At 42.2% G+C, this 21,551-nt stretch overlaps 1 protein-coding gene across 5 annotated transcripts in view; it reads left to right on the plus strand.

Annotated features, from left to right (window-relative positions):
• TBC1D30 (TBC1 domain family member 30) overlaps positions 1–21,551 on the plus strand; it is a 55,274-nt gene that overhangs the window by 10,263 nt on the left and 23,460 nt on the right. For 3 of the 5 annotated variants that reach the window (XM_068934710.1, XM_068934695.1, XM_068934704.1), the window contains 2 exons: positions 20,743–20,804; positions 21,192–21,257. In XM_068934710.1, the coding sequence (XP_068790811.1) occupies positions 20,743–20,804; positions 21,192–21,257 (128 nt within the window). Of the gene's footprint in view, positions 1–14,419; positions 15,037–20,742; positions 20,805–21,191; positions 21,258–21,551 lie in introns of those variants that run through there. The other 2 variants (XM_068934727.1, XM_068934719.1) reach the window with 2 other exon arrangements.

Consider the following 21,551-nt stretch of genomic DNA (forward strand, 5'->3'; position numbering starts at 1 on the left):
TTTAGGTAGAAGTTGAGCTAGGACAGATGCCTGAGCTTGGTGCAGTGGGGACTGTAGCTGTGCTCTTGGTCTGTAAGCTGTGTTGGCCAGTGGGTTGCAGTTCTTCCAAGCTGGATGGTAAAGTTCACCTTCCCTTGGGTTTAGGCTGTGCATGGGGAAAAATGACTCTAGATAAAGGTATGACCTTAATTGACTTGCTCAGTGTTATCTCGCATTATTAATAAATGGTGTGATGCTTTAAAATATCACCAGATAACCTTTAGAAAGCCAGCTATAATTGTGTATATGCTCTTATAATAATCAAATGGTATTTAATTTTGTATTTCATTCAGCTTCAGCCAGGCAAGATTCCAGCAAACCTGAAAGTTTATTCCATTGCAATGGGAGCCTGAACTGAGAAGGATTACTTGCATGTACCTTCAGCACTAGGCTGGAGGAGGAGGAGGACTACAAACAGCATCATTCATCTCTGTGCACCAGGTCATGGAGTAATGTTGCAAAGAGTAGTTGTGTGTTATGTTTTGTATTTGCTAATGTAAATTAGATCAGGTATTACGGATTTGGGTCAGTGTAGGGAAAAGGAAGAGGACAGTGAGTGTTGTCAAACACAATACTGAAAGAGTGGAACATGGAGCAACAAGATGTTGATGCTTTGTAAGGACAGCAAGTTTTGTTCTTAAATGTCACTGAGGGTTTGGTGTCGTAAGATTTTTATGCCGCTGCAGAGGTTATCCACATGGAAAGGATCAGCTCTGTGCTAAAACCCTTGGCTGGCTAATTAAAAATGCTTCAGCTGACTGTGCTATTTTCTCTTGCTGATATTCTCCACTGTAAAAAACAAAACTGTAATACAGATTTTAAATTAGCAAACTGTCCAATCATTTTCATTATGAACTTGGCAAATTGTGTGATTGAACACTGACAGACAACTTACTTCATCTTGGGAGTCAAGAAACTGATCTTAGACCCAAAGTGATCTCTGAAGAATAAAAGTTCTTTGTTCTTCTAGTGTTAAAAGGAAGTTATCTTTTTTCTTTTAAGTGAGAGTTCAGCTTTACCATCTGATTTGATTGTATCTGATTAAAAAGTTCCTGTGGTCTGCACACTTGCAGAGCATCAAATTCAAAAGATGGCAAAAACTAGTGCTTAGAGCAGTACAAAACCTGTAATGCTCATTCTGAGGGAAGTTCTGCTTTAAGAATACAACAACAATCTCTTGTTCCAACATGAAATGAAACACCCACTTCCAAAAATCAATTGCTTATGAAGCAAAATTCTGAGGACTTGCATTTTGAACTAAACTGCTTTGTTCAGACTTTGACATTTCTCACCCTTTTTCATTTCATGGTAAATAATGAGCTGTTCTAAAGTAAGAAGTTAAAATCTTTATTCTGAAAAGAATCAAAATTGAATTACTCTTTTAGCTTCTAGAAATGTTTTCATCAAATATAATGTTCTGCAATGAAGGTCTTTGCCCTTCAGAAGCCAATGTTTTTTATGATAGCGCTTTCTGTTGAAATGTTTCCAACTAACTTTACTAGTGATTTTCCTGGGAATACGTAGCCGGCCACCTCTGCAGTTCATTGACTGGTTGCTCTGCGCTGGGATTGCATGGCTGGTGTAGGGAGCTGAAGAGGCAAAATTCATTTTGAAGTTGTATGTTTTCCTTCTGCCTCTTTTGGAATTATAATAAATATTTTTCTGTATCAGATGCTCTCTAGTATGCTTCTCTGTCCCTAACTTTCCCCACTGAAGTTTCTTACCTCCATTGGAGATATTTATCTTCTGCCCCATTCTAACAAATGCCATTTTGTATTCCATCATCAGCTAAAACTTATACAGTTCTCAAAAATGGCTTTTATCATGGCTCCATCCGCTAAATTGCTTTAAGGTTTACCTAAGCATACGGTCTTAGCTGTTACTTAGACTAGTGGCAGGATCCAGAGTTTGGATTGCTGTTGTGAGAAACCTTGGGAGTCTTAACAGGATCTAGGCACTTCACCACTTACACATATACTAAGCAGTGCTCAGTATCAGCAGGGGATGTAAGAATGTACTTTACTGCCACCTTCTTGTTTTAATTGCTGTTCTGCTGCTGCTTCTAATGGAAAATTGGCTGCATTCAGAGTTGGGATCACTGCTGCCGATATATTTTTGGGGACACTGTGGAGCCAGCTGACTTGGAAACAGTTACTTCCTTGAGAGGGGTACTACCTCCTAGCTTGCTGCTGCTGCTTTTTCAGTTTAGTGAGACCTAGGAGCTGCTGCCTCTTGAGGGGTATGATTTTTCCCAGGAAAGGGAGATGCCAGGAATTCAGAGCCAGATGGGAGCTAAGTGAAAAGAGCAGCTGAGCTCGGATAATCTGAGAGGAGATGGCCTTTGGATTCCTCTTCTCTCCTGCCTGTAGAGCCCCAGTTTTAGCCCCAGACGTGTCTCAAACAGAAGCAAGAAGCTGTGAATTGGCTGCCTGATGGTGCATTGTGCCAGACAGGTAGCTACCGAGTGCAGCAGCTCATCCTGTGGGAGACAGCAGTTCTCTACCCAAAGGAGTGTGGACATGGTGAGAGCAGGGAGACCCTGGTCCACCAGCCCTGATGTCTGACTTCTCTGTAAGCTGTGGACCCTGCTAAATTCAGAACCATATCCCTGCATCCTCTGTCCTCCTCCTCCTCCCACTTTGAATACTTGTCTTAGGAGATGGCAGACCTCTGGGGTGAGCGTCAAGTGGGGCTAACTTGATCTGTCTAAACTGTGCCACCTAGGCACATTCTGTAAGTGGTCCTTGTTGACTGTGATGGGGTGAAAGAGACCCTTTCATCCTGCAGTCGCCGCCTAAGGTGGCAAAACCGTTAGCTACTGCTTATATAAAGTCTTCAGTTTTCTCCCTTTCTCCCTCAAAATAGTTCTATGATGTTTTTATGTATTATGCAGAAATTGATGGGATATTAACAGCTGAATGTGCATACAATGTAAAGTAAGTTTTTCTTACAGAAGTAGGATTTCATTGCTTACCATGGATCTGAACAGTGAATTCAGTAAATCCTTCTGTAAGCAGTAATCTTACTGCTGAATCTAAGCCAGGTTTGTGACAGAAAATGCAGATTCTTCAGCATATGAATGTATAGATTGCAGAATTGCTACCAAATTCTTGTCTTGCCACATCTGGTGTAGGATGCCATAAATATGAACAGTGAAATGGTTGAATTAGTGCTATATCAGAGATAGTGTATATTTTATATATACATAAAACTCAGGTGCTGACTACTTACCTGCTTTTCTGTAGCCTTCCTTATAACCATATTACTAGTACTATTACTGAGCTGACTTTACAGGATTAGTTTCTTGATGCATGTAGAATTTGGAGTCCACAGAATTATGCTTTTCACAACAGCTGTGCCATGAAAAGTTGATGCATTGAATATAGTACTCGTTATGTAAAACACTTGCTGAGTCTTAAAAATGCGAATTAAAGTGATGGCAGATTATTGCCTATGTCTTTTTCTCCTATTATTACTTATCGCATAATGCTTATATACAAATTCGCCAGAGCAAGGTGATTCTCAAATCAGCGACATGTTGTTTCTCTAGTACTGCAGTAACGTCAGGAGACGATTTTTGATCAACTCAAACTGAGGAGGCATTGTAGCTGCCTGAAGGAGGAAGGATCCTGTTGTCTGCTGACAATAAGGAAGTTGAAATATCCTGTTCTTTATTTACAGTCCGTCTTAAGCTAGTTGTGACCTCAGAAATAACTCAGCCAGTCAACAGAGTTTTCTCTAGCCAGTCTATACTGTTTCCTCTGGTCATTTGTAGTCATTGAGATGGATACCTAATCATTAGTAGGGATTGGTTAGTTCACTAGTGTTATTCCCTGAATTATTTTGGTTAAATGAGTTGTGATACTGATTTCTGTGTAGGTTCAGGATTAGTGTGAAACTGAGCTTATCATCCTGCTGTGTTCCAGTGAGGTCTGCCTGGGGCAGAGCGCGTGTCAGCAGGGCAGGGGTGGAGTGGAGCATGCAGCTGGGCTGTGCACCTTCTCAGCAAAGTGCTCAATGCTCTGCTCTGTGCAACACCATCAGAGACAGAATCAAAAGTAGTCCTGCTCTTTGCTGCAAGATTTTGTCGGTGTCTGGGAGATAACCTAAGAATTCGTTGCTTTATATAGGAATTTGATAGAAAGCTGGCTGTACAGGGGGTACTGCAAAAGATGATGTGCGAGGAATGCCCGTGGGAGATTTCCAGTGTTCATATCTCACAAATCCTTTAGGTATTTCTGAACCAATGACAGATCCTGCTCTGATTCCTGCAGGTAGTGAAAACCCGTGGCATCCATGGCAAATATTGGACGATTAAGTTGTAAGGGTTTGTGTGAATAAGCTCGTAGGATGGGCATCTGTCTGAGCTCTGTAACTATAACATCATGTCATTAATCTTTAATCTTTCTGTGACATGCTTTTATATGTGGAAGTAGACTGAGAGAGAGTTGTGCAGTTAGACTGTACATGTAGTCTTTTCTGCTTGTCTAGCTTAGCACTACTTCCTGTTTTATTCTTTTATGGACCATATTTCAGTACAAATAACCTTTCTTTTTTACCAAGTGAAGTAATAGCATTTTCACCATTGTGCACTTGCAGGAGGGTTAATAGGGCTTCATTGAAACTGCCCAACAGGCTACATGGCCTTTAAATAATTTAGATGCATTTTATCTCTGAATGTGGCACACACTAAGCATTCTTTGGTTGAGTTACTCTTTGAAGAAAAGATTTCCTGGATACTGAAGATGTAATGGAGGATAACAGCTGCTTGTGGTAATTAGTGCTAGGAATAGACTAATTTATGGAGCATCAGGCAGTGCGAGCAACCACATTTTTGCAGCTTTGTGTGACAGGCTTGACATTTGAAAACAAGATGTGAGAAAAGTGGGTTGCAAACTTTGTCCGCTCAGATCAATACTGCTATTCATAATTCTGTTCTAATGCAACTCTGGAGAATGATAATCAAAGGTTCTCATTTTAGTCTGAATGTTTTGCCCTCTGGAGTTAATAACCCAATTTGACTTGCTGAGCAGTGAATGAGTGCTCCTCAGGTACAACTGAAGTTTGCAAAGGATGTTAAGTCCATGTTGCCTCTCCATGTTACATCATCTTACCAGAACTTTTCCTTAAAAAAAAAGACACAAACCCATTATTTATCTCTATCTTAGCAAAAATTAGAAACCTCTTTTTACCTTTTGTCAACAGTGAAAAAGCTTACAGACTTAGCTGCCTATAATTATAATTGCCTTCCTAAAATCACAGCAACCTGGTACCAGTCATTATAATATTTTCCCTGCCATCTATACCTCACATACTACCAAAATATAGAGCATGAACTTTTCTGCTTGGTCCTCAGGTTGCATTAGGCATCATAGAGTTCTAACAGTTTTATGTATCTTTTTAACATGTTACTGTTAATTTTGCATCTGGTCTAATGGTGGTTGGCTGCAATAGCTGTTGGGCCTTTTAGGACCCTGAAAGAAAAAGCATTGGTGCACCAGTTACCTCCCCAAGTCAGAATGGGGAGGTAATTGGTGTTCACAGCTCATCATTTTAAAGAAAATTCTAAATTGAGGAATTTACATTTATAGAGATGTATTTAGAGATGCCTACTGAAGTCAGGAACCTGATGCACTTGTCACTGGACAAATGCAGAGTAAGAGACTCTGAAAAGCACTTTTAATGAGATGAGACCAGTCAAAGGCTGGGAGGAGAAGCACAAGTTCAGAGGAATGACGTGAGTTGTCCCAGACTGTGTAGTAGTAAATAAACAACCAGAGCTAGATATAGAACTTTGCAGTTCTGATTTTTAGTTTTTGCCTTTGCTGTCACCAAAATTCACACTTAAATGCTTTTGTAGCTGTCAAATAAGCCGTTGATTAATCTTAACTGCATTCAGTTCAGTAAACTTAACCTATGAGAGTGGGTTATGAACTGAAACGTCATTTAATTGTTGAGTAAAAAAGCTTGGAATAGTAATGCTGTCGTGACAGCAATTTTCTCCTCTTCAGCTTACTTATGTATTCCAATAAAAATCTGTCTCTGTCAAACTTGCTTAAGCGTTTAATGTTCCTTACTTTCTTTCTTCACAGAGCGGGAGGTGGTATTTCTAGTTTTGTTTGCTTTTAGGTTAGTTGCTCTCTCTTCCAGCGCTTGTAGAATGTGCTCCATGAGGCTATGGCCCACAGAGGAGGAGAAGGGGATAATGTGGTCTGGAGGGACTTAGGGCTGCAAAAGCTTCATTTACACACAAAGTTCATTGGGAAGTTTCCATTTAATTGGTGAACTAGAGGCATCTGCAAACAGGGACTGAAGTATGTGTGGTCAGAGAGTGTCAAGATTTGTGGTCCTAAGAGATCAATGGGGCTTATATTAGCTTATGTTGGAGTGAACCTCATTCCCCTCCACAGCCACTGTGTCAAGAGTCTCTTGTACAGTTTTCTTTCTGTTCCCCTGCATCTGAGTTATGTCTGTGGGGGCTATATGTACTGGGATCTGTGCTGGAAAAGGGGTTGTGTTATTTCTGAGCAGTGCAGGACTGAGGTATTTTTGCAGCATGTCTTTAGAAAGCCTTGTACAGTCTGATCCTGGTCCTTAACAGATGTCCTTAGGATTACTGCGAAGTCAGTAATAAAAGATATGTAAAAGCTTTTATGTATAAGCATCGTCCGTTATAGCGTTTCCCAGACCAATGCAAAGGTGCTCTGTGGTTCATCGGGTCTCTAACTTTGGGGACTGCTTTTCAATCTATGATCTTTTGAAGTTGTTCTGCCTGTGGATAAATCTCATCTTGGGGGCACAGTGGTTTTTTTTTTTGCTTTCATTAGTTATGTTAGGGGGATTAAAACCTTGCTATTTCTCAAATAGCAGTTCAGACCAATCAAGCTAGCAAACTACGCTGTAAAATTCAATTTCTATGCTAGCTGCTAAGCAAATAATCAAATTCTAATAAGGGAATAAGAGCTCTGTCGTAGAGCTGGGAACCTGCAATGCACTGTGATCTCTGTCCTTCTGCAAATATTGTCTTAAACATGACCACAAATCATACCTGTCAAAGGAATAGTTTTTAGTATTCTTTTTTTTCGTATGTTGCTCTAGTTTTTCTGTAAGCCTGTGATTTATTTTTTAAAATAACCACATGGCATTTAAGCAGGATTCTGGGATGTGAATAGCTAAGATGTGCATTTACTTTCTATCATTTAGCAAGAGAAAGGAACATTTCTTAACTTTTATATTTATGGTTTTTAGCAATATTTTTATGTAGTGCCACCTCAAAGATTTTTCTTAACATGCTTATTTCTAAAAGAGTATTTTTAGTTCTATGCTTCAGTGGAGAAGGAGAATTTCTCTCGCAAAAAGATGCATTTACTCTCTGAGACTCCAATTCATTACTGTATATTTAAAATGCCCTCTGTATATATTTTACTGGGTATATAAGTACTACTGTGACTTTTGTTCCAGTTGTTAACTGCTGCTATAGTAAATGGTAGCATAAAGTCTAAAGTATGTTGTTACTATGGCAATCCCTGCATAGCATGGCTTTTCACCTTGCTCATAAGGTGCAAATGTCAACTTTGGAAAGAGAAATGTAATTGTATATGATCTGCTTTACTGTTATATTCAGCCCATAAAGGAGATATATGAAATAAATAGATTTCCATACTGTTTTCTGTATTTTCTTAATGAGAACAACATAGAACACTGTGAAGCTCCAAGAGCAATTCAGACTTCAAAATTTATTTAAAAGTTGAATCTAATGGGGAAAAAAAAAGAAACCTGGATGCTGTTGTTGAATTTTTTCCCCTATAATTTAACAGCATGAGAAAATCCTTTTACCAGTTTATCTATCATTTTTCTCAGATTGACGGTAGTTGGATGCATTTGGGGCATAGAAAACTTCTGCCAACACTCTTTCCCCTGCATGTACTTATGTTCTTTTGGAAGACTGTGTATATATATGTGTACAGATAATTAAATGCAATAATGGACTTCAATTTGAGATGAATACACCTATGTTTCAGTGTTTGTATGTAAGTATTTACGTGTGCTAGGTGCTGATGCTTCCCTTACAGTCAACGGAGATATAGTCAATGTCTTGCTCTCATTACTTTAATATACAAAGCTCTCCTCAACCTATTCTTCTCTGTCACGTTATTTGTCAATTCATAGTCAGTATTCAAGGTTAGTTAATGCTTCCTACCTCCATCCCCTACTTAACAGGTTTTAAAACAAGCACCTCTTACTTTCCCACATGTCCGTATTTTCTTGTAGGTGTTTAGTTGAACTTGAGTTGATGATTAAAACCTAATCCCTCATCCCTCTTGCTGACCTCATGCTGCCTGTTTGCCCTGCTTCAGGTGTGTCCCTTCAAACTCATCTTTGCCATGAAGCTCACAGAAACACCATAGCAGCTCCTATATTACAACTGCTGTCCATCATGTTTACCAATATCACAGAATCACAGAATCGTTTAGGTTGGAAGGGACCTCTGGAGATCATCTAGTCCAACTTCCCTGCTCAAGCAGGGACCTCTAGAGCATATTGCCCAGGATCACATCCAGACGGGTTTTGAATATCTCCAGCGAAGGAGACTCCACTGCCTCTCTGGGCAACCTGTGCCAGTGCTCTGTCACCCTCACAGTGAAGAAGTTTTTTCTCAGGTTTAGGTGGAACTTCCTGTGGTTCAGTTTCTGCCCATTGCCTCTTGTCCTGTTGCTGGGCACCACGGAGAAGAGGCGGGCCCCATCCTCTTGACACTCCCCCCCCCTCCAGATACTTGTGCATGTTGATGAGATCGCCTCTCAGTCTTCTCTTCTCCAGGCTGAACAGGCCCAGCTCTCGCAGCCTTTCTTCATAGGAGAGATACTTCAGTCCACTCATCATCTTGGTAGCCCTCTGTTGGATTCTCTCCAGTAGTGCCATGTCTCTCTTGTACTGGGGAGCCCAGAAGTGGACACAGGACTCCAGGTGAGGCCTCACCAGGGCTGAGGAGAGGGGCAGGATCACCTCCCTCGACCTGCTGGCAGCACTCTGCCTAATGCACCCCAGGATCCCATTGGCCTTCCTGGCCACAAGGGCACATTGCTGGCTCATGGTTAACTTGTTGTCCACCAGCACTCCCAGGTCCTTCTCTGCAGAGCTGCTTTCCAGCAGGTCAGCTGCCAGCCTGTCCTGCTGCATGGGGTTCTTCCTGCCTAGGTGCAGGACCTTGCACTTGCCTTTGTTGAACTTCATGAATCAGAAGTTCCTGAAGTTCCAGAAGTTCATGAATCATGGTTCCTCTCCGCCCAGCTCTCCAGCCTGTCCAGGTCCCTCGGAATGGCAGCACAGTCTTCTGGTGTGTCAGCCTCTCCTCCCAGTTTAGTATCATCAGCAAACTTGCTGAGGGTGCACTCTGTCCCTTCCTCCAGGTTATTGAGGAATATATTGAACAAGACTGGACCCAGGACTGACCCCTAGGGGACACCACTAGCTACAGGCCTCCAACTAGACTTTGTGCCACTGACCACAACCCTCTGAGCTCGGCCATCCAGCCAGTTCTCAAGCCACCTCACCGCCCACTCATCTAGCCCACACTTCCTGAGTTTACCTAGGAGGATGTGATGGGAGACAGTGTCAAAGGCCTTGCTGAAGTCCAGGGAGACAACATCCACTGCTCTGCCCTCATCTACCCAGCCAGTCATTCTGTCATAGAAGGCTGTCAGATTGGTCAAGCATGATTTCCCTTTGGTGAATCCATGCTGACTACTCCTGATCACCTTCTTGTCCTCCAGATGTTTAGTGATGGCCTCCAGGATGAGCTGTTCCATCACCTTTGCAGGGATGGAGGTGAGGCTGACAAGCCTGTAGTTTCCTGGCTCCTCCTTGCCCTTTTTGAAGACTGGAGTGATTGTTTGGCAGCAGAAGCTAGCTAGGTGGCAGAATTTCATCTATCAGTCCAAAATCATGCTTATCTTCCTGTATAATACAGATGGGTCCACTCTTAGAGTAGACTCTCTTCTTGCATGCTGATGCAACTGTGGCCATGCAAAACATTGCTACAGGCTCTTTTGTGCTAGATGGCCCACAGAATAGTCATGGCAGGCTGACAGATCAAAGCATCTGCTGACCTGCGGTGTGTGATGTAGCAAGTCATGAAGAGAGTCTGCAGAGCGGTATTACCAATGCAGGAGATGAAGCTCTACTTGCAAACGGAGGTGGGAGGAGTGCTGGGCTATGACAACTTCTGGGCGCTTCTGTTCAAGGAGACACACTCTAGCATCCACGCCCCTTCAGTGTCAGAGGACCCAACATGCCAGAGGTCTCTTTTCAAGCTGTCAGATGCAGCTCCATCTTGTGTGTTGGAGAAGTGTGAGACTCCTGGTGCGTCATGCTTGTTATTACCTCATAGTGTGAAGTCGTGATGAAATGTTTAAGTATTAACTTCAGCTTTGTTAAGAAGCCTGTGCTAGATGAGAGGGAGAGGCTTTTAGGATCAAGCAAAAAGAAATGGGATTGTTTTTGGCAGGAGGGATGTTTAATAATAGAACTAATATAGAAATGGGTAGGATAGGATTTTTAGGCTCCAGTGGAACAGATAGCTTAATGGACTAAATGTTGTATTTAAAATAGTTTTGCCTCCTGGGAGAATCTCAGACTGCCTTAGTCTTCCTTCCTTCCAAAGCAGACACTTTTCATTCAGTGTATTTTCTGTTATACACCATTTTTGTCAAAACAAAAAGTGAATTTTGAAAGTGAAATCTTTTCTCTTTGAAGTTCCTGAGGAACTAGCATGCGCATCAGAGTATGTGTTGGTACGAGTTTAAAATTTTTTGATCTGCTAACTTCTATAGCGCTAACTGAAGCCAAGTGGTAATGGGATTACATTTCCTGATTACAGTTTGTGGACTCTTAAAGGTAGTATACAGAACTCTGGAGCTTAGCAGACCATGGCCCTGTGATGTGGTTAATGCAATAGGCTTTGCCTTGTGATTGCGATATAATTTTTTCCCTCATTCTATTGATACAGACATGCTGTCTAATAATTGTCTGCTGTTCCAGCAGCTGGTATAGGGATACTGCCTCTATGTCATTTCTAAAATGCTTTGGGATAAAACATGCTGCTGTTACAATATAGTCTGTTTTTTAAATAGCTGCTTTATTGTGGTAACTATGGATAATAGATAAAAGTGATTGTTATTTAATCAAGAGAGTGTTAGCGTAAATCACGTTTAAGGCATAATATGTAACTTAATGTTAAATGCACTTCCAGTTTAGAGGTCAGGAAGGTGCTCTATTGTCTTCTGTTTGACTTCTTGCATGAGGCAAGGTGTTCTTAAACCTTCCTGCCTTTTGTTGTCTTGACTGCTTAAATTTGAACTTTCCCAGAGCTGGCCTTTCCTCTCATGTATGTGTGTGCACACAGTATAGTGCAGATCCTGTTTTCAAATGTATCTACCCAAATACCTGTAGGTACTAAAAGATTTTTCATCAAATTTTAAGAAAGGCGTGAGATTCTAAATATTTGTCCTCTAAAAGAAAAGTTTTTAATTAAAGATCACAAGTACATGTTGCTTTTAGCATTTTTGCTAACATAGGTTTCCAAAAGCATGGTAAATGGGCTCTCTCCCCAAACTTTCAGTGTTTACCTTTTTACTGAGATGTTGCAATGTGAATCATAGCTACAGAAGGTCTGTATGCTTTTGTATGAAATAAAGAAAGGATGTGGAGCTCATGAGAAATAGTGACCCAACTGAAATGTCTTACCATTTTTACTCTTTTGATTATGTTCAGTCGTCTTTGCACATATCAGAAGAGAACCAATGAAGAGTACCTTCCAGTAGTCCTGCATTTGGGTAGTTAAAGCTCCATGTAAAAAAGAGAAATGTCCTGTTCTTTAATAGCAAGATTCCTATGCAGCCCCATTTCTGCTGCTGTTCCTGCCACCGCACTATCTGCTTATGTTCGTTTTCCAGATCATCTTTTGCCTTATTGCTACAAAGCAAACAAAATAGAAATGGGCTGAGGAACAGGGAGGTTTAAGGTAAATGGAGCTGGTTTCTTTATGTCAAAACCTAGTCAAAAACTAGCAGTGATTGTAGGAACAATCAGCATAAGACTGATAATGATCGAGCAAGTTATACTTGTGATCTAGTATCTTTTATAGAGTACGCTCAGGCCTTAAAAAGGCATATTTAGCAGGTGCTGATAAGACTGCAAAGAGATACTAAGAGAAGAGGAAAAGTTTTGTTAGAAGGTGACTGTGTGGTGTGGGAAGGAATAGCAGGGAATGACAGGGAAAAGACTCAAAGTCTCAGATTGGTAATTACTAAATATCTGGAATTGAAGAATCTGGGCTACCCAAAACTCTTTGATTTTAAAATCCTCTCTCGCTGAGCACCATCTGTCTTGGCAGTAGTTGTAGGTGAGACCTTGTGGACCTCTGTGCCTTGGTGGATCAAACGGGATTCATGCTGGCTGGTGACATTTTTGGGTCCAAGCCTGCAAACTGTTCCCTTTTCACCAACTTGCAGCTATGGTGATTTGTCTATGTGAACTGTAGTGCCAACACACTTTGAAATTTCCCCTGCCGCTGAAGACTGTTTACAGCATAACAGTGGTGATTATGGCACTTATACAAGCTGCTGCCATACAGTAGCATGCTTAGATGTCTGCAAGTCCAGGGAGCGGTACAGAGCAAGTCTTGCCACTGGCAAATTAGAAGCTTTGCCTGATCAGTAGTTAAAAAAGCAGTGCCATCCATTTTTCTAGAAGCTAGGCTCCTTATCTTAAAATATGTATATGTATGCTTGGTGAGAGGCTTATTCACGTCTCTAAAACCATTTGTGCTAATGATCCACTGAATCATCAAACCCCTAAGTATTGCTTGACTTCTTCATTTTGTTTCCTGCTGGAGACTGCAGTTTGTTGCTGCATTTTTCTTAAGAGCAGTGTTGCATTAGTTGTCTGACATGTAGGCAAGGGTCCGTAATGCCTCGCCTGTCCTTAAAAATAGCCATGTCCTGAATCACAGAATTATTGTCTTATTTCTGTTTCCAGTTTTCCCATAGGGTGACAAGATGACAAGGAGGAGAAATAGCAGTAATGAGGACACTGGATTCTCAGTTTGGTTCCACCAAAACAGCTGGTTATCCTAACCAGTTAAATATTGACATCTTTCTTAGACCTGATTTGTAATTGTTTGAAAATTGAAGGTAACACACGCTTATGCTCAGTTTTGTGGGACGACTGATTCACTGAATGGTTGAACAAGATCAGCTGCTTACGGCAGGTCCCAAAACTTTGGCTATGGATGCTGCGACTTTGGCCAAAGGCGTATGGTGTCGAATTAGCCATTCCTGAAATGATGAAAGAATGATGTGTATATGCCACTCCAAGAAGAGAAAAAGAGAAAAAAATATTAGGTTACGTGGTTATTTCTGTGTTTAAATATTTCTGTTGCAGTCCCATTGGTACGATCTGTACACCCAGGGAGATTAATTCATTTCAAATTTGATCCTTTAACCACTAAATCATCATCTCCAGATAGCACTGACATAAAGTTATTCTGCATCATCTACATCAGTAGAGAAGTGTAACCTTTGTTTAAAAAAAGAACCGCCAACACACAGACTTAATTATCTATTCAGAGTGCAAGCTAGCAGCTTAAATGTAGTGATTTTTTTCCAAAACTGAACCAGATATTTAAAGGAGTATGATCAAAATCACACCTCTCTGAAAAGTTAACAATAACTTGTAAAGATAGCTATAATTCATTTTTTTTTTCTTAAAAGCCTTGCTTCTGTGTTTTATTTCATGCATCTTTTGCATGATTGGCTTCACTGCTTATCTGTAGCCAGTTTTCTCATATCTTTATAATGTGGGTAATAATGAAAACATCTCTTAATAAAGGAGCAAATTGCTGTTTCTAAGCTACAGATATTGGTAGGTAGACTCCTGGTATCTTGAGCTTTGAGTCTGACTAATGTGACATGATAAATCTATTTTTCCACAGAAGCCCCGAGTGGTTTAGATTGTAAAAGCTATCGTTGTTTCAAATACTCTTCTTTCTTGTCAGTCGAACCGCTGATTTTAAAGTGAAATTTTGCATCACGCCCTCTTTAAGTTGCTGCTAGGTCAAAGCGTAGCGCTTGAAAATGCACCTGATAAAATGCTGTTGGGCAGAATTTCTTTTTTGAAGCGTTTAGTACGTGGCACGTTGTCATTAGTAATACGTGAGGTTCCGATTCGGCCGCAGAGAAACAGCTGTTAGTTTGAGGCTGTGCAAAATCTCTGTGCTGAAGAGTGAGAGCCAGGGAAGCGGCCTGCGGCCTGCTGGCTGCCCGGGGCCGCCCCTGCGCAGCCCGGGCCGCAGGACCTGCCGCGGGGGGCCTGGCGGAGCACGCAGCGAGGGGAGAAGGCAGGAAGGATGCAGCAGCTGCCTTCTGCCCTTGCTCCGCGGTCCGCGCCGGGGCTCCCCGGCGGAGCGGGCGAGCTCGGGGGCCGCCTGGCTGGCGGGGGGCTGAGCCGAGCTACTGCGCCCTTCAGCTCGCCGCCTCCCAGGTGGGGCTGAGGGAGGAGGGGGAAAGGCTGCTGGATTTTCAGGCAGTGATGCTAGGCTTGTGGGCGGGAGCAACTCCTTTTTTTCTCTCTCCCCTTTTTTCCTCCCTCTCCTCTTCTGCACCTCGACTTTGCCGTCTCTGCACTGCAGATACCGCTAGCGAAGAGAGCCGCGGCCGCGCCGCCCTCGCCATGCCTCCCGCCCTGCCCCGCCGGCTGCCCTAGGCCCGCAGGAGGTGCGGACGGTCGTTTTGTCCAGCGGCGGCGGCAGCGCCCGCCGGGCCCCGCGGCCACCCATGCGGCAGGACCGGCTCACGGGCTCGCTGCGGCGCGGCGGCAGATGCGCCAAGCGGCCGGGCAGCGGCGGCGGCGGCGTGGGCACCATCCTCAGCAACGTGCTCAAGAAGCGCAGCTGCATCTCCCGGACGGCGCCGCGGCTGCTCTGCACCTTGGAGCCAGGTAGCGGCGGGGCCCCGAGCGGGCAGGTCGCATCCCCGCGGCCGCCCGCGGGAAGCGGCGCCCGCCTTTGCGCCCCGCTGACCCCTGCGCCGTAATCCCGTAATCCGCGGACAGCCCGCGGGGGATGGCGGCGGCGGGCGGCCGCGGCCCGGGCTGCTTCCTGCCCGCGCCACCGGGAGCGGCTCGGCTCCGAGCAGGCGGCCGGCGGCAGACGCACCCCCCGGGTAGGAGCCGCTGGCGGCGGGCAGGCTGCGTCCGGGGGGGCGGCGGCCGCGGCCGCCCCGGCTCCGGGCAAATGGCCCCGGCCGTGCTCCCCGGCCTGCGGCAGCGCGTCGGGCGAAGGGGCCGGCGGCGCGGCTGGCAGAGCCCCGCGGTGCCCTGGCGGCCCCTCGCCGCCCTCTGCTCCCTGGCTGCTGTAAAGCTCAGTCTGCTCAGGCCTTTCCCCGCTAACCGCGTCGGCTCTAGGCTTGCAGGGCCCGCCTCGTCCCACCCAGCCTTTGTCTGTGCCAGGGTATTGTCTACATTCACGGAGATGGTTTTCTTAAAGGGGAAGGCATCGATTTTGCAGCTATTTTATTTTTTCTGGACCCTACTTCTATGTTAAAATCTTTTGGGGACCAGGTGGTCAGTCAGTAACGTGTATTTGCTCTAGGGAGATTTGCTCCCAGCAAAAGCACCCGTGAGGGTAGTTACTGGATGCTAGATCTTGGTCGCTTGCTATCAAAATGTTGGATCGTTTTGCTTTTATGAAGTATCGGAAATCTAAATTCAATTCATAATGTCTGAGCCATCGCTAGTAGCTAAAACGTTGTTGATCTTCTGCCTAATCCTAGGTATATAAAAATGTATAAACCTGAGGTCTGTTAACACACATAAAAACCTAGAGCAATGCACAGAAATATGTAAGATGCAGTTTCCCCATTGTACTAGCTGCATGTGTGTCAGACACTCAAATGCAAGTCAGCTTTAGGAATCACTTAATGCTGACTACTGCTGTGCTTGAGATTAGTTCTGGATAGTCTCTGACACTGACAGAGAACTTTGTATCTGAGACCTTATGAATAATAACATTCTGGTATAGGTTCTTTGGGTTGCTGTTATCAAAGGAGCTTCCTGACTCATAATCCTCTCTGACTTCTGCTCCCTCCAGTCTTCTGATATTCCGGATAATGATGTTACCTGGGTAATGACATTCTTATACTCTCAGGAAGACTAGAAGAGGTGATAGGAGGTGTAACCATGAATGCCATAGTCCTATGGCTAGGAAATCCCATTAGTTTGGGGTTTCCGTATTCCTCACTTGTAAGTGAATACAGTAACATCATTCAGGATACATGTTTCCATGTGGTGATGGAGATGGAGCTTTTAATGAGACTTTTTAAAAATAAGCTTAATGAAGTTTCCTTCAGATATTCTTAGTGATCTGTATCTGCTCTCTGTTTATATTGAGAAGTTTCTGTGGACTGTAGATTTTGGATGTGCTTTGATACTTCCTAGTGAGCTGTAGCTGTTGAGAGAAGTGAGTCCATGCAGGATTACTCAGAATATTACTTTTATTCTTGTTTTGCAGATGAACACATACATTTAGAGATAAATTACAGGGTAAGACTGTGAATCTTTCTAATTCTCAAACAAGAAGCAACAATAAGGTAGCATTTTATGTTACCTTTTTTTTTCCTTTTCCAGGTTCTGATTCCCACTGCAGCAGGAGGCTGCTTTAGGCCTTTTTCCTTATTTGTTTTCAATAAAATATTTATTGACTTTCCATGGGAGAGGTTCAGCAGCAGCTTTTAAGTACAGCCAAGAACCTACAGTGATGTGCTTTATAAGTTGGAAGCTATGGCTCTATAGTTCATATGCATGTGTTAAAACAGGTAATCTTCCTACAGTCTTCCATTCTAGTATTTCTGAAAAATTCTCAGACTTTAGTTGCATCCTGTTGTGCAAGTAGAGCTGTTTAATATATCTGAGGAGTGGGGATTTGATTCCTTTAGCCAGGTACTTGGCTGGCCACAGTATTTTTCTCTGCCCTTGTGGCTTGTTATGCGTTACATTTTGGTCGTGCAATGGAACACGGCTAGGGGTGAGAATCCCAGGTGGACAGGATGGTCTTCCCCCTTTTAGGCTTTTGTTTTCAGCAGTTATAGTGTGTTTTATGTGGGAAGGCTGATGGGCCTGTTTTTACTTCAGATAGCTTTTCTGCACTTGTGTTTGGTGACCTGGTTGCAAGGGCACAGAACAGGCTGTATTTTGGCATTCTTCTACCCTTCAGTAATTTGGCTAGCGACAAAGATATCCAATACCTTCACGTGTGTTTGTATTTGTGAAAAAAATTAATTCATGTGCACTCCCAACAAATTCCTGCCTACAAGGGTTAATAATTTTTTTAAGGCATGAAGTGTTAGTTGAAAGTGTATGACGTGTTAGTTGAAAGTGTATGACCTGGAGGTGATGCTTAATATGTCAAATGTCACTATAGCCTGGCTGGCTTGATCTAAAAGGTCTGAATTCTACTGACAGAGCCTATAGTTCATGAGAGCAGGAGCTATTGCTGCATATATGGTTCGTTTCTGCCAGGCTGTCTATGCAGAGGAGCTGGAAACAAAAATTCCTACGAGGCCCCATGGGGTCAGGAGTCTCTTTTAGAAAGAGTATGTGCTTTTGTAATGGAGAGGAAGGTGGCGCCCAGAAATAGATAATGTATAAGAAGGGGCAAATCCAGTGAAAATGGGTGCAGAAGATCTGTGGCAGGATTGGATAGGTGTGGGGTGCTTAGGGGGCAAGAAGGGATTGGAGAGTTGGGGGAGTCTAGGTCAGTGTGTAGGGAGAAGGCAACTGAATGCAGGATTAAATGGAGTCACTGGTAAGATGTAGCACATGATTGGAAGTATAGGGAAAATTATATGTGAAAGGAGGCCTGGGGAAAGGCTGGTGACGGTCCAGGCCAGAGTGGGCAGGATGAAAATGATAATAGAACTGAGTGCAAAAGGAGAAATGTGCAGGACTGGGATAGTCATTAGGAGAAGGGAAATGATGGGGGTAGAAAGGTTTGGGAACCAATTGGGGATAGACGTTGATTTCCTCGGGGAAGCTCTGAAGTGCAGGGACAAATTCAGTGGCGGATGCAGAAGCTGCGCATTGCAAGATTTCTGTGCTGGAAAGAAATAACAGGCAATGCAGTGCTACCAACTCACTGGTCACCTTCCTGCAGATGTCCCAGGGATATATGTGCTGAACTTTGTCTCAAGGTGTCCCTAGAAGGATAGCCTTCCCAACCTGTCTTGCCCTTGAAATCTTACATAAAAGTAAACATCTCAGTCTGTATTGTCTGTCTTGCAGCTTCGTTTTATGTTTACGTACAGTATTTTTGTTGAACACTGTCCTAATTTTTTGGTTTTAGGAAATCTAAATACGTCAAAGCATTACATGAACAGGAATGAGGTGCCATCCCATATGGTCTCTGGCTCGCTCCCTGTTTCTCTCCCCTGTCACGTGATCTGATCAAAAGCATCATGTCATGTGATTTTGGACATATTTCTGGATATATAACTGGGATTGGGAACAAATAAGGGGACATAGGCTCTGTGGCTTCTACAAGACATTATGATTCGTGGCCTGACTGAGAGGTTCCTCACTGTACTGTAGAGAGATACCCAGCCATGTAGCCTAGCGTTACCATATGATGCCATTCTTATTTCTAGTAATTTTCACACCCTTTTAATTCTCTGCCCTGATTTGATAAGCCTTTATGGACTGAGATCCAAGAGTCTCATTTCAGTCTCATTTAATCAAGAGAGTTATAGCCATCTGCTACCTGGTGTGAGGTTCCTGGTCATAATGTTCATGTGAATGACAGATAATTCTACTTTACTCTGAGATAATATCTGACCATGCTTGCTCTTGTGTATACCCGGGTGTCTGTGTTTGCAGTTTTCTTATGCGTTTATAAGACAAAGAGAGAAGTTGTTTCTGGGGTCTTAAAATCTTGGAAAACTGTGAAGTGCTCAATATTTGGCTGTTGTGTTGGAAACAAATACGTGATTATTTTGGAAGGTTATTGCTTCTTTGCTACCCGGCAGTGTTAGATAGCATGTCAATTATGTTACCTTAACAAAGGGAGTTTTGGGCATGATGTCTTTGTTTTGATATTTGGGTTATCCAGTACTTACCACTAGACTGCTTGGGAAGGAGACTTACTTTTTCACATTTGTAGCAAATGTGATATGATTTTGTCTTGGTACGTTACTGGCATTATTACATTGCTTTGAATTATTATTAAGAGATTTATCTATTAGGAATCCCTGCTGAGTGCCTTGGAGTCCTGTGGTGGAATACTAATGAACACTTACTTCCAGGAATAACTGTTAATCCTCGAATTTTGTTCAAGACATTTGCATTATGTTTTGACGCTCTTATATTCCTAGATTTGACAAGCATTTTTTTAAAATCTGAGACAGGGAAATAACAGCACCACTCCCCAAGTTGCAGTGTTGTGATTCTAAAATGCTCTAAGCAATATTAGATTTTTATTTTGCTTGTCTTTTCTTTCTCTTCCCCCTTCCCCTGCCCCTCAGCCTTGAAGGATAAGGCTTTGTCTTTCTATTAATCTGGCAGCTAGGTTTTAATTTACTTATCACCAATTCAGTATGCAAATGCTGACAGATGTTTAACATTTGAACACTAGCAAATGCCACTACAGTTTCGTTTTTTGTCAGATTCATAGGCTTAGTCTTCCAAAGCACTAAGTATTACTGGAGAGTTGATTTGCATGGATTTAATATACTTAACACCTTGCAGGATTAAAGTTCTTTTTATATGGCTGTTAAAATATATATTCAAAAATGTTAGGCTTGCTATTTTAGGAAGAGCAGAAGCTATGCGTAATATTCTAAAAATGAAGCAATACGTCATATTAAATTATGGAGGAAAAACAAAGACCGCCTTTATGCCAGAAAACTGGAGAAATGCAGTGTTCAGCACCTGCGCTTTGGACAGCGACGTTCGAGGGACTAAAGAACTCTGTAATTCTTAATCCAATTAAAAATGTTACTATTATTCTTGTTATGCATGTCCAGATGCTGCAGTTGAGATCCTATGTAGGCCAGACTTGAGATCCTAATATTTTATGTAATATTATGTTTCAAAGCATCCCTGCTAACAATCTACATAACAATTAACATCCTTTGCTTGTATGGTGAAAATAACATCTAAGTTTAAATGTAAACACTGACCAAACGTGGTTTGTATCCAGAGGAATTATAATATATTTAGTATCCTGAGCAATAAAATAATTTTAACATGTCAGAATTAGAAATGAGTATGAAGTGTTTTAACATCAGGGAGCTGAAACAGATGGAAAGAAACTCTTTGTCTCTGTATACGCTTTTTCTGTGGGTGCATATGGCAGCTTGCAATGTTCAGATATTACCTTTAGAATACAGTGAACTACATGATTTTTAGTGAAAGGAATCATGCTGAACTACAGCAGAAGAGTGAAGAGCAGATTATGACATTTTAAAGACATGTTGTTTATATAATTTTTAACATATGCCTTGAATTCACTGCGCAGACAAAACTTGACAGAAACAGGTTGAAATGTAGTCATTCAAACAAATGTAGTTGAAATCGTGTGTTATTTGAATTATTTTTTTCTTTCTGAACTAAATTAAAATCATGATCATTTATCTTTTCCCTCTTTGTTTCTAGGGGTTGATACCAAATTGAAATTCACTCTTGAGCCATCTTTAGGTCAGAATGGTTTTCAGCAGGTAATTTAATTCATTTTTCTCTGGACTTGAAAGACTGGGTTCTTTTCAATAAAGATACTTACCCTATTTCAAAAGTCCATTGCTCCACCATCATTTGTATATTATTTCTGATTGCAGAAAGAGTTGTTCAGTTAGTATTTGGAAACTGCAATAGTCTTTCTTTGTATTCTAAGAAACCTCATAAGTCTTTGTATCCTAGAGTATTAAATTTTTATTATATCCTTAATTAATCTATATTTTTCCTGAAAATAGATTAAGCAATTAAAGTCTGAAATGTGGGCAGTGAAATGAAGTGAATGTCCATGTCTGAGGTGGTGTAGATTTTAACATGTTGTTGCATTGAGCTAATGGCATATTTTTACCCTTTTTGAATGTCTTTGCTTTTAGTGGCATGATGCACTCAAAGCAGTGGCCAGATTGCCAACAGGCATACCAAAAGAATGGCGGAGAAAGGTAGGTAGTTCTGTATATTTTGTGGTGCATGTCACCTTGTGGGTTTCTCACAAGAGGGAGAGAGATGAACACCATCAATATTACCAGTGTTTTTCAACAAATATTTTAGAGTTTTAAATTTAATTTGTACCGGGGATTCTTCACGGTTAGCATTCTTCAATGATCACCTCATAGGGCAGCTAGAGAGACCAAGGAGACAAGTAAAGATGATGTTTGCACCAGTGAGGTTCTTTCTGCCTGAGACTTAGGTAGTTTATTCCGGTGCAGATATTATTGCTTTATTCTGTCAGTCTC

This window comes from Struthio camelus, chromosome 1 (assembly GCF_040807025.1).
Source record: "Struthio camelus isolate bStrCam1 chromosome 1, bStrCam1.hap1, whole genome shotgun sequence".
Taxonomy (NCBI): Eukaryota; Metazoa; Chordata; class Aves; order Struthioniformes; family Struthionidae; genus Struthio; species Struthio camelus.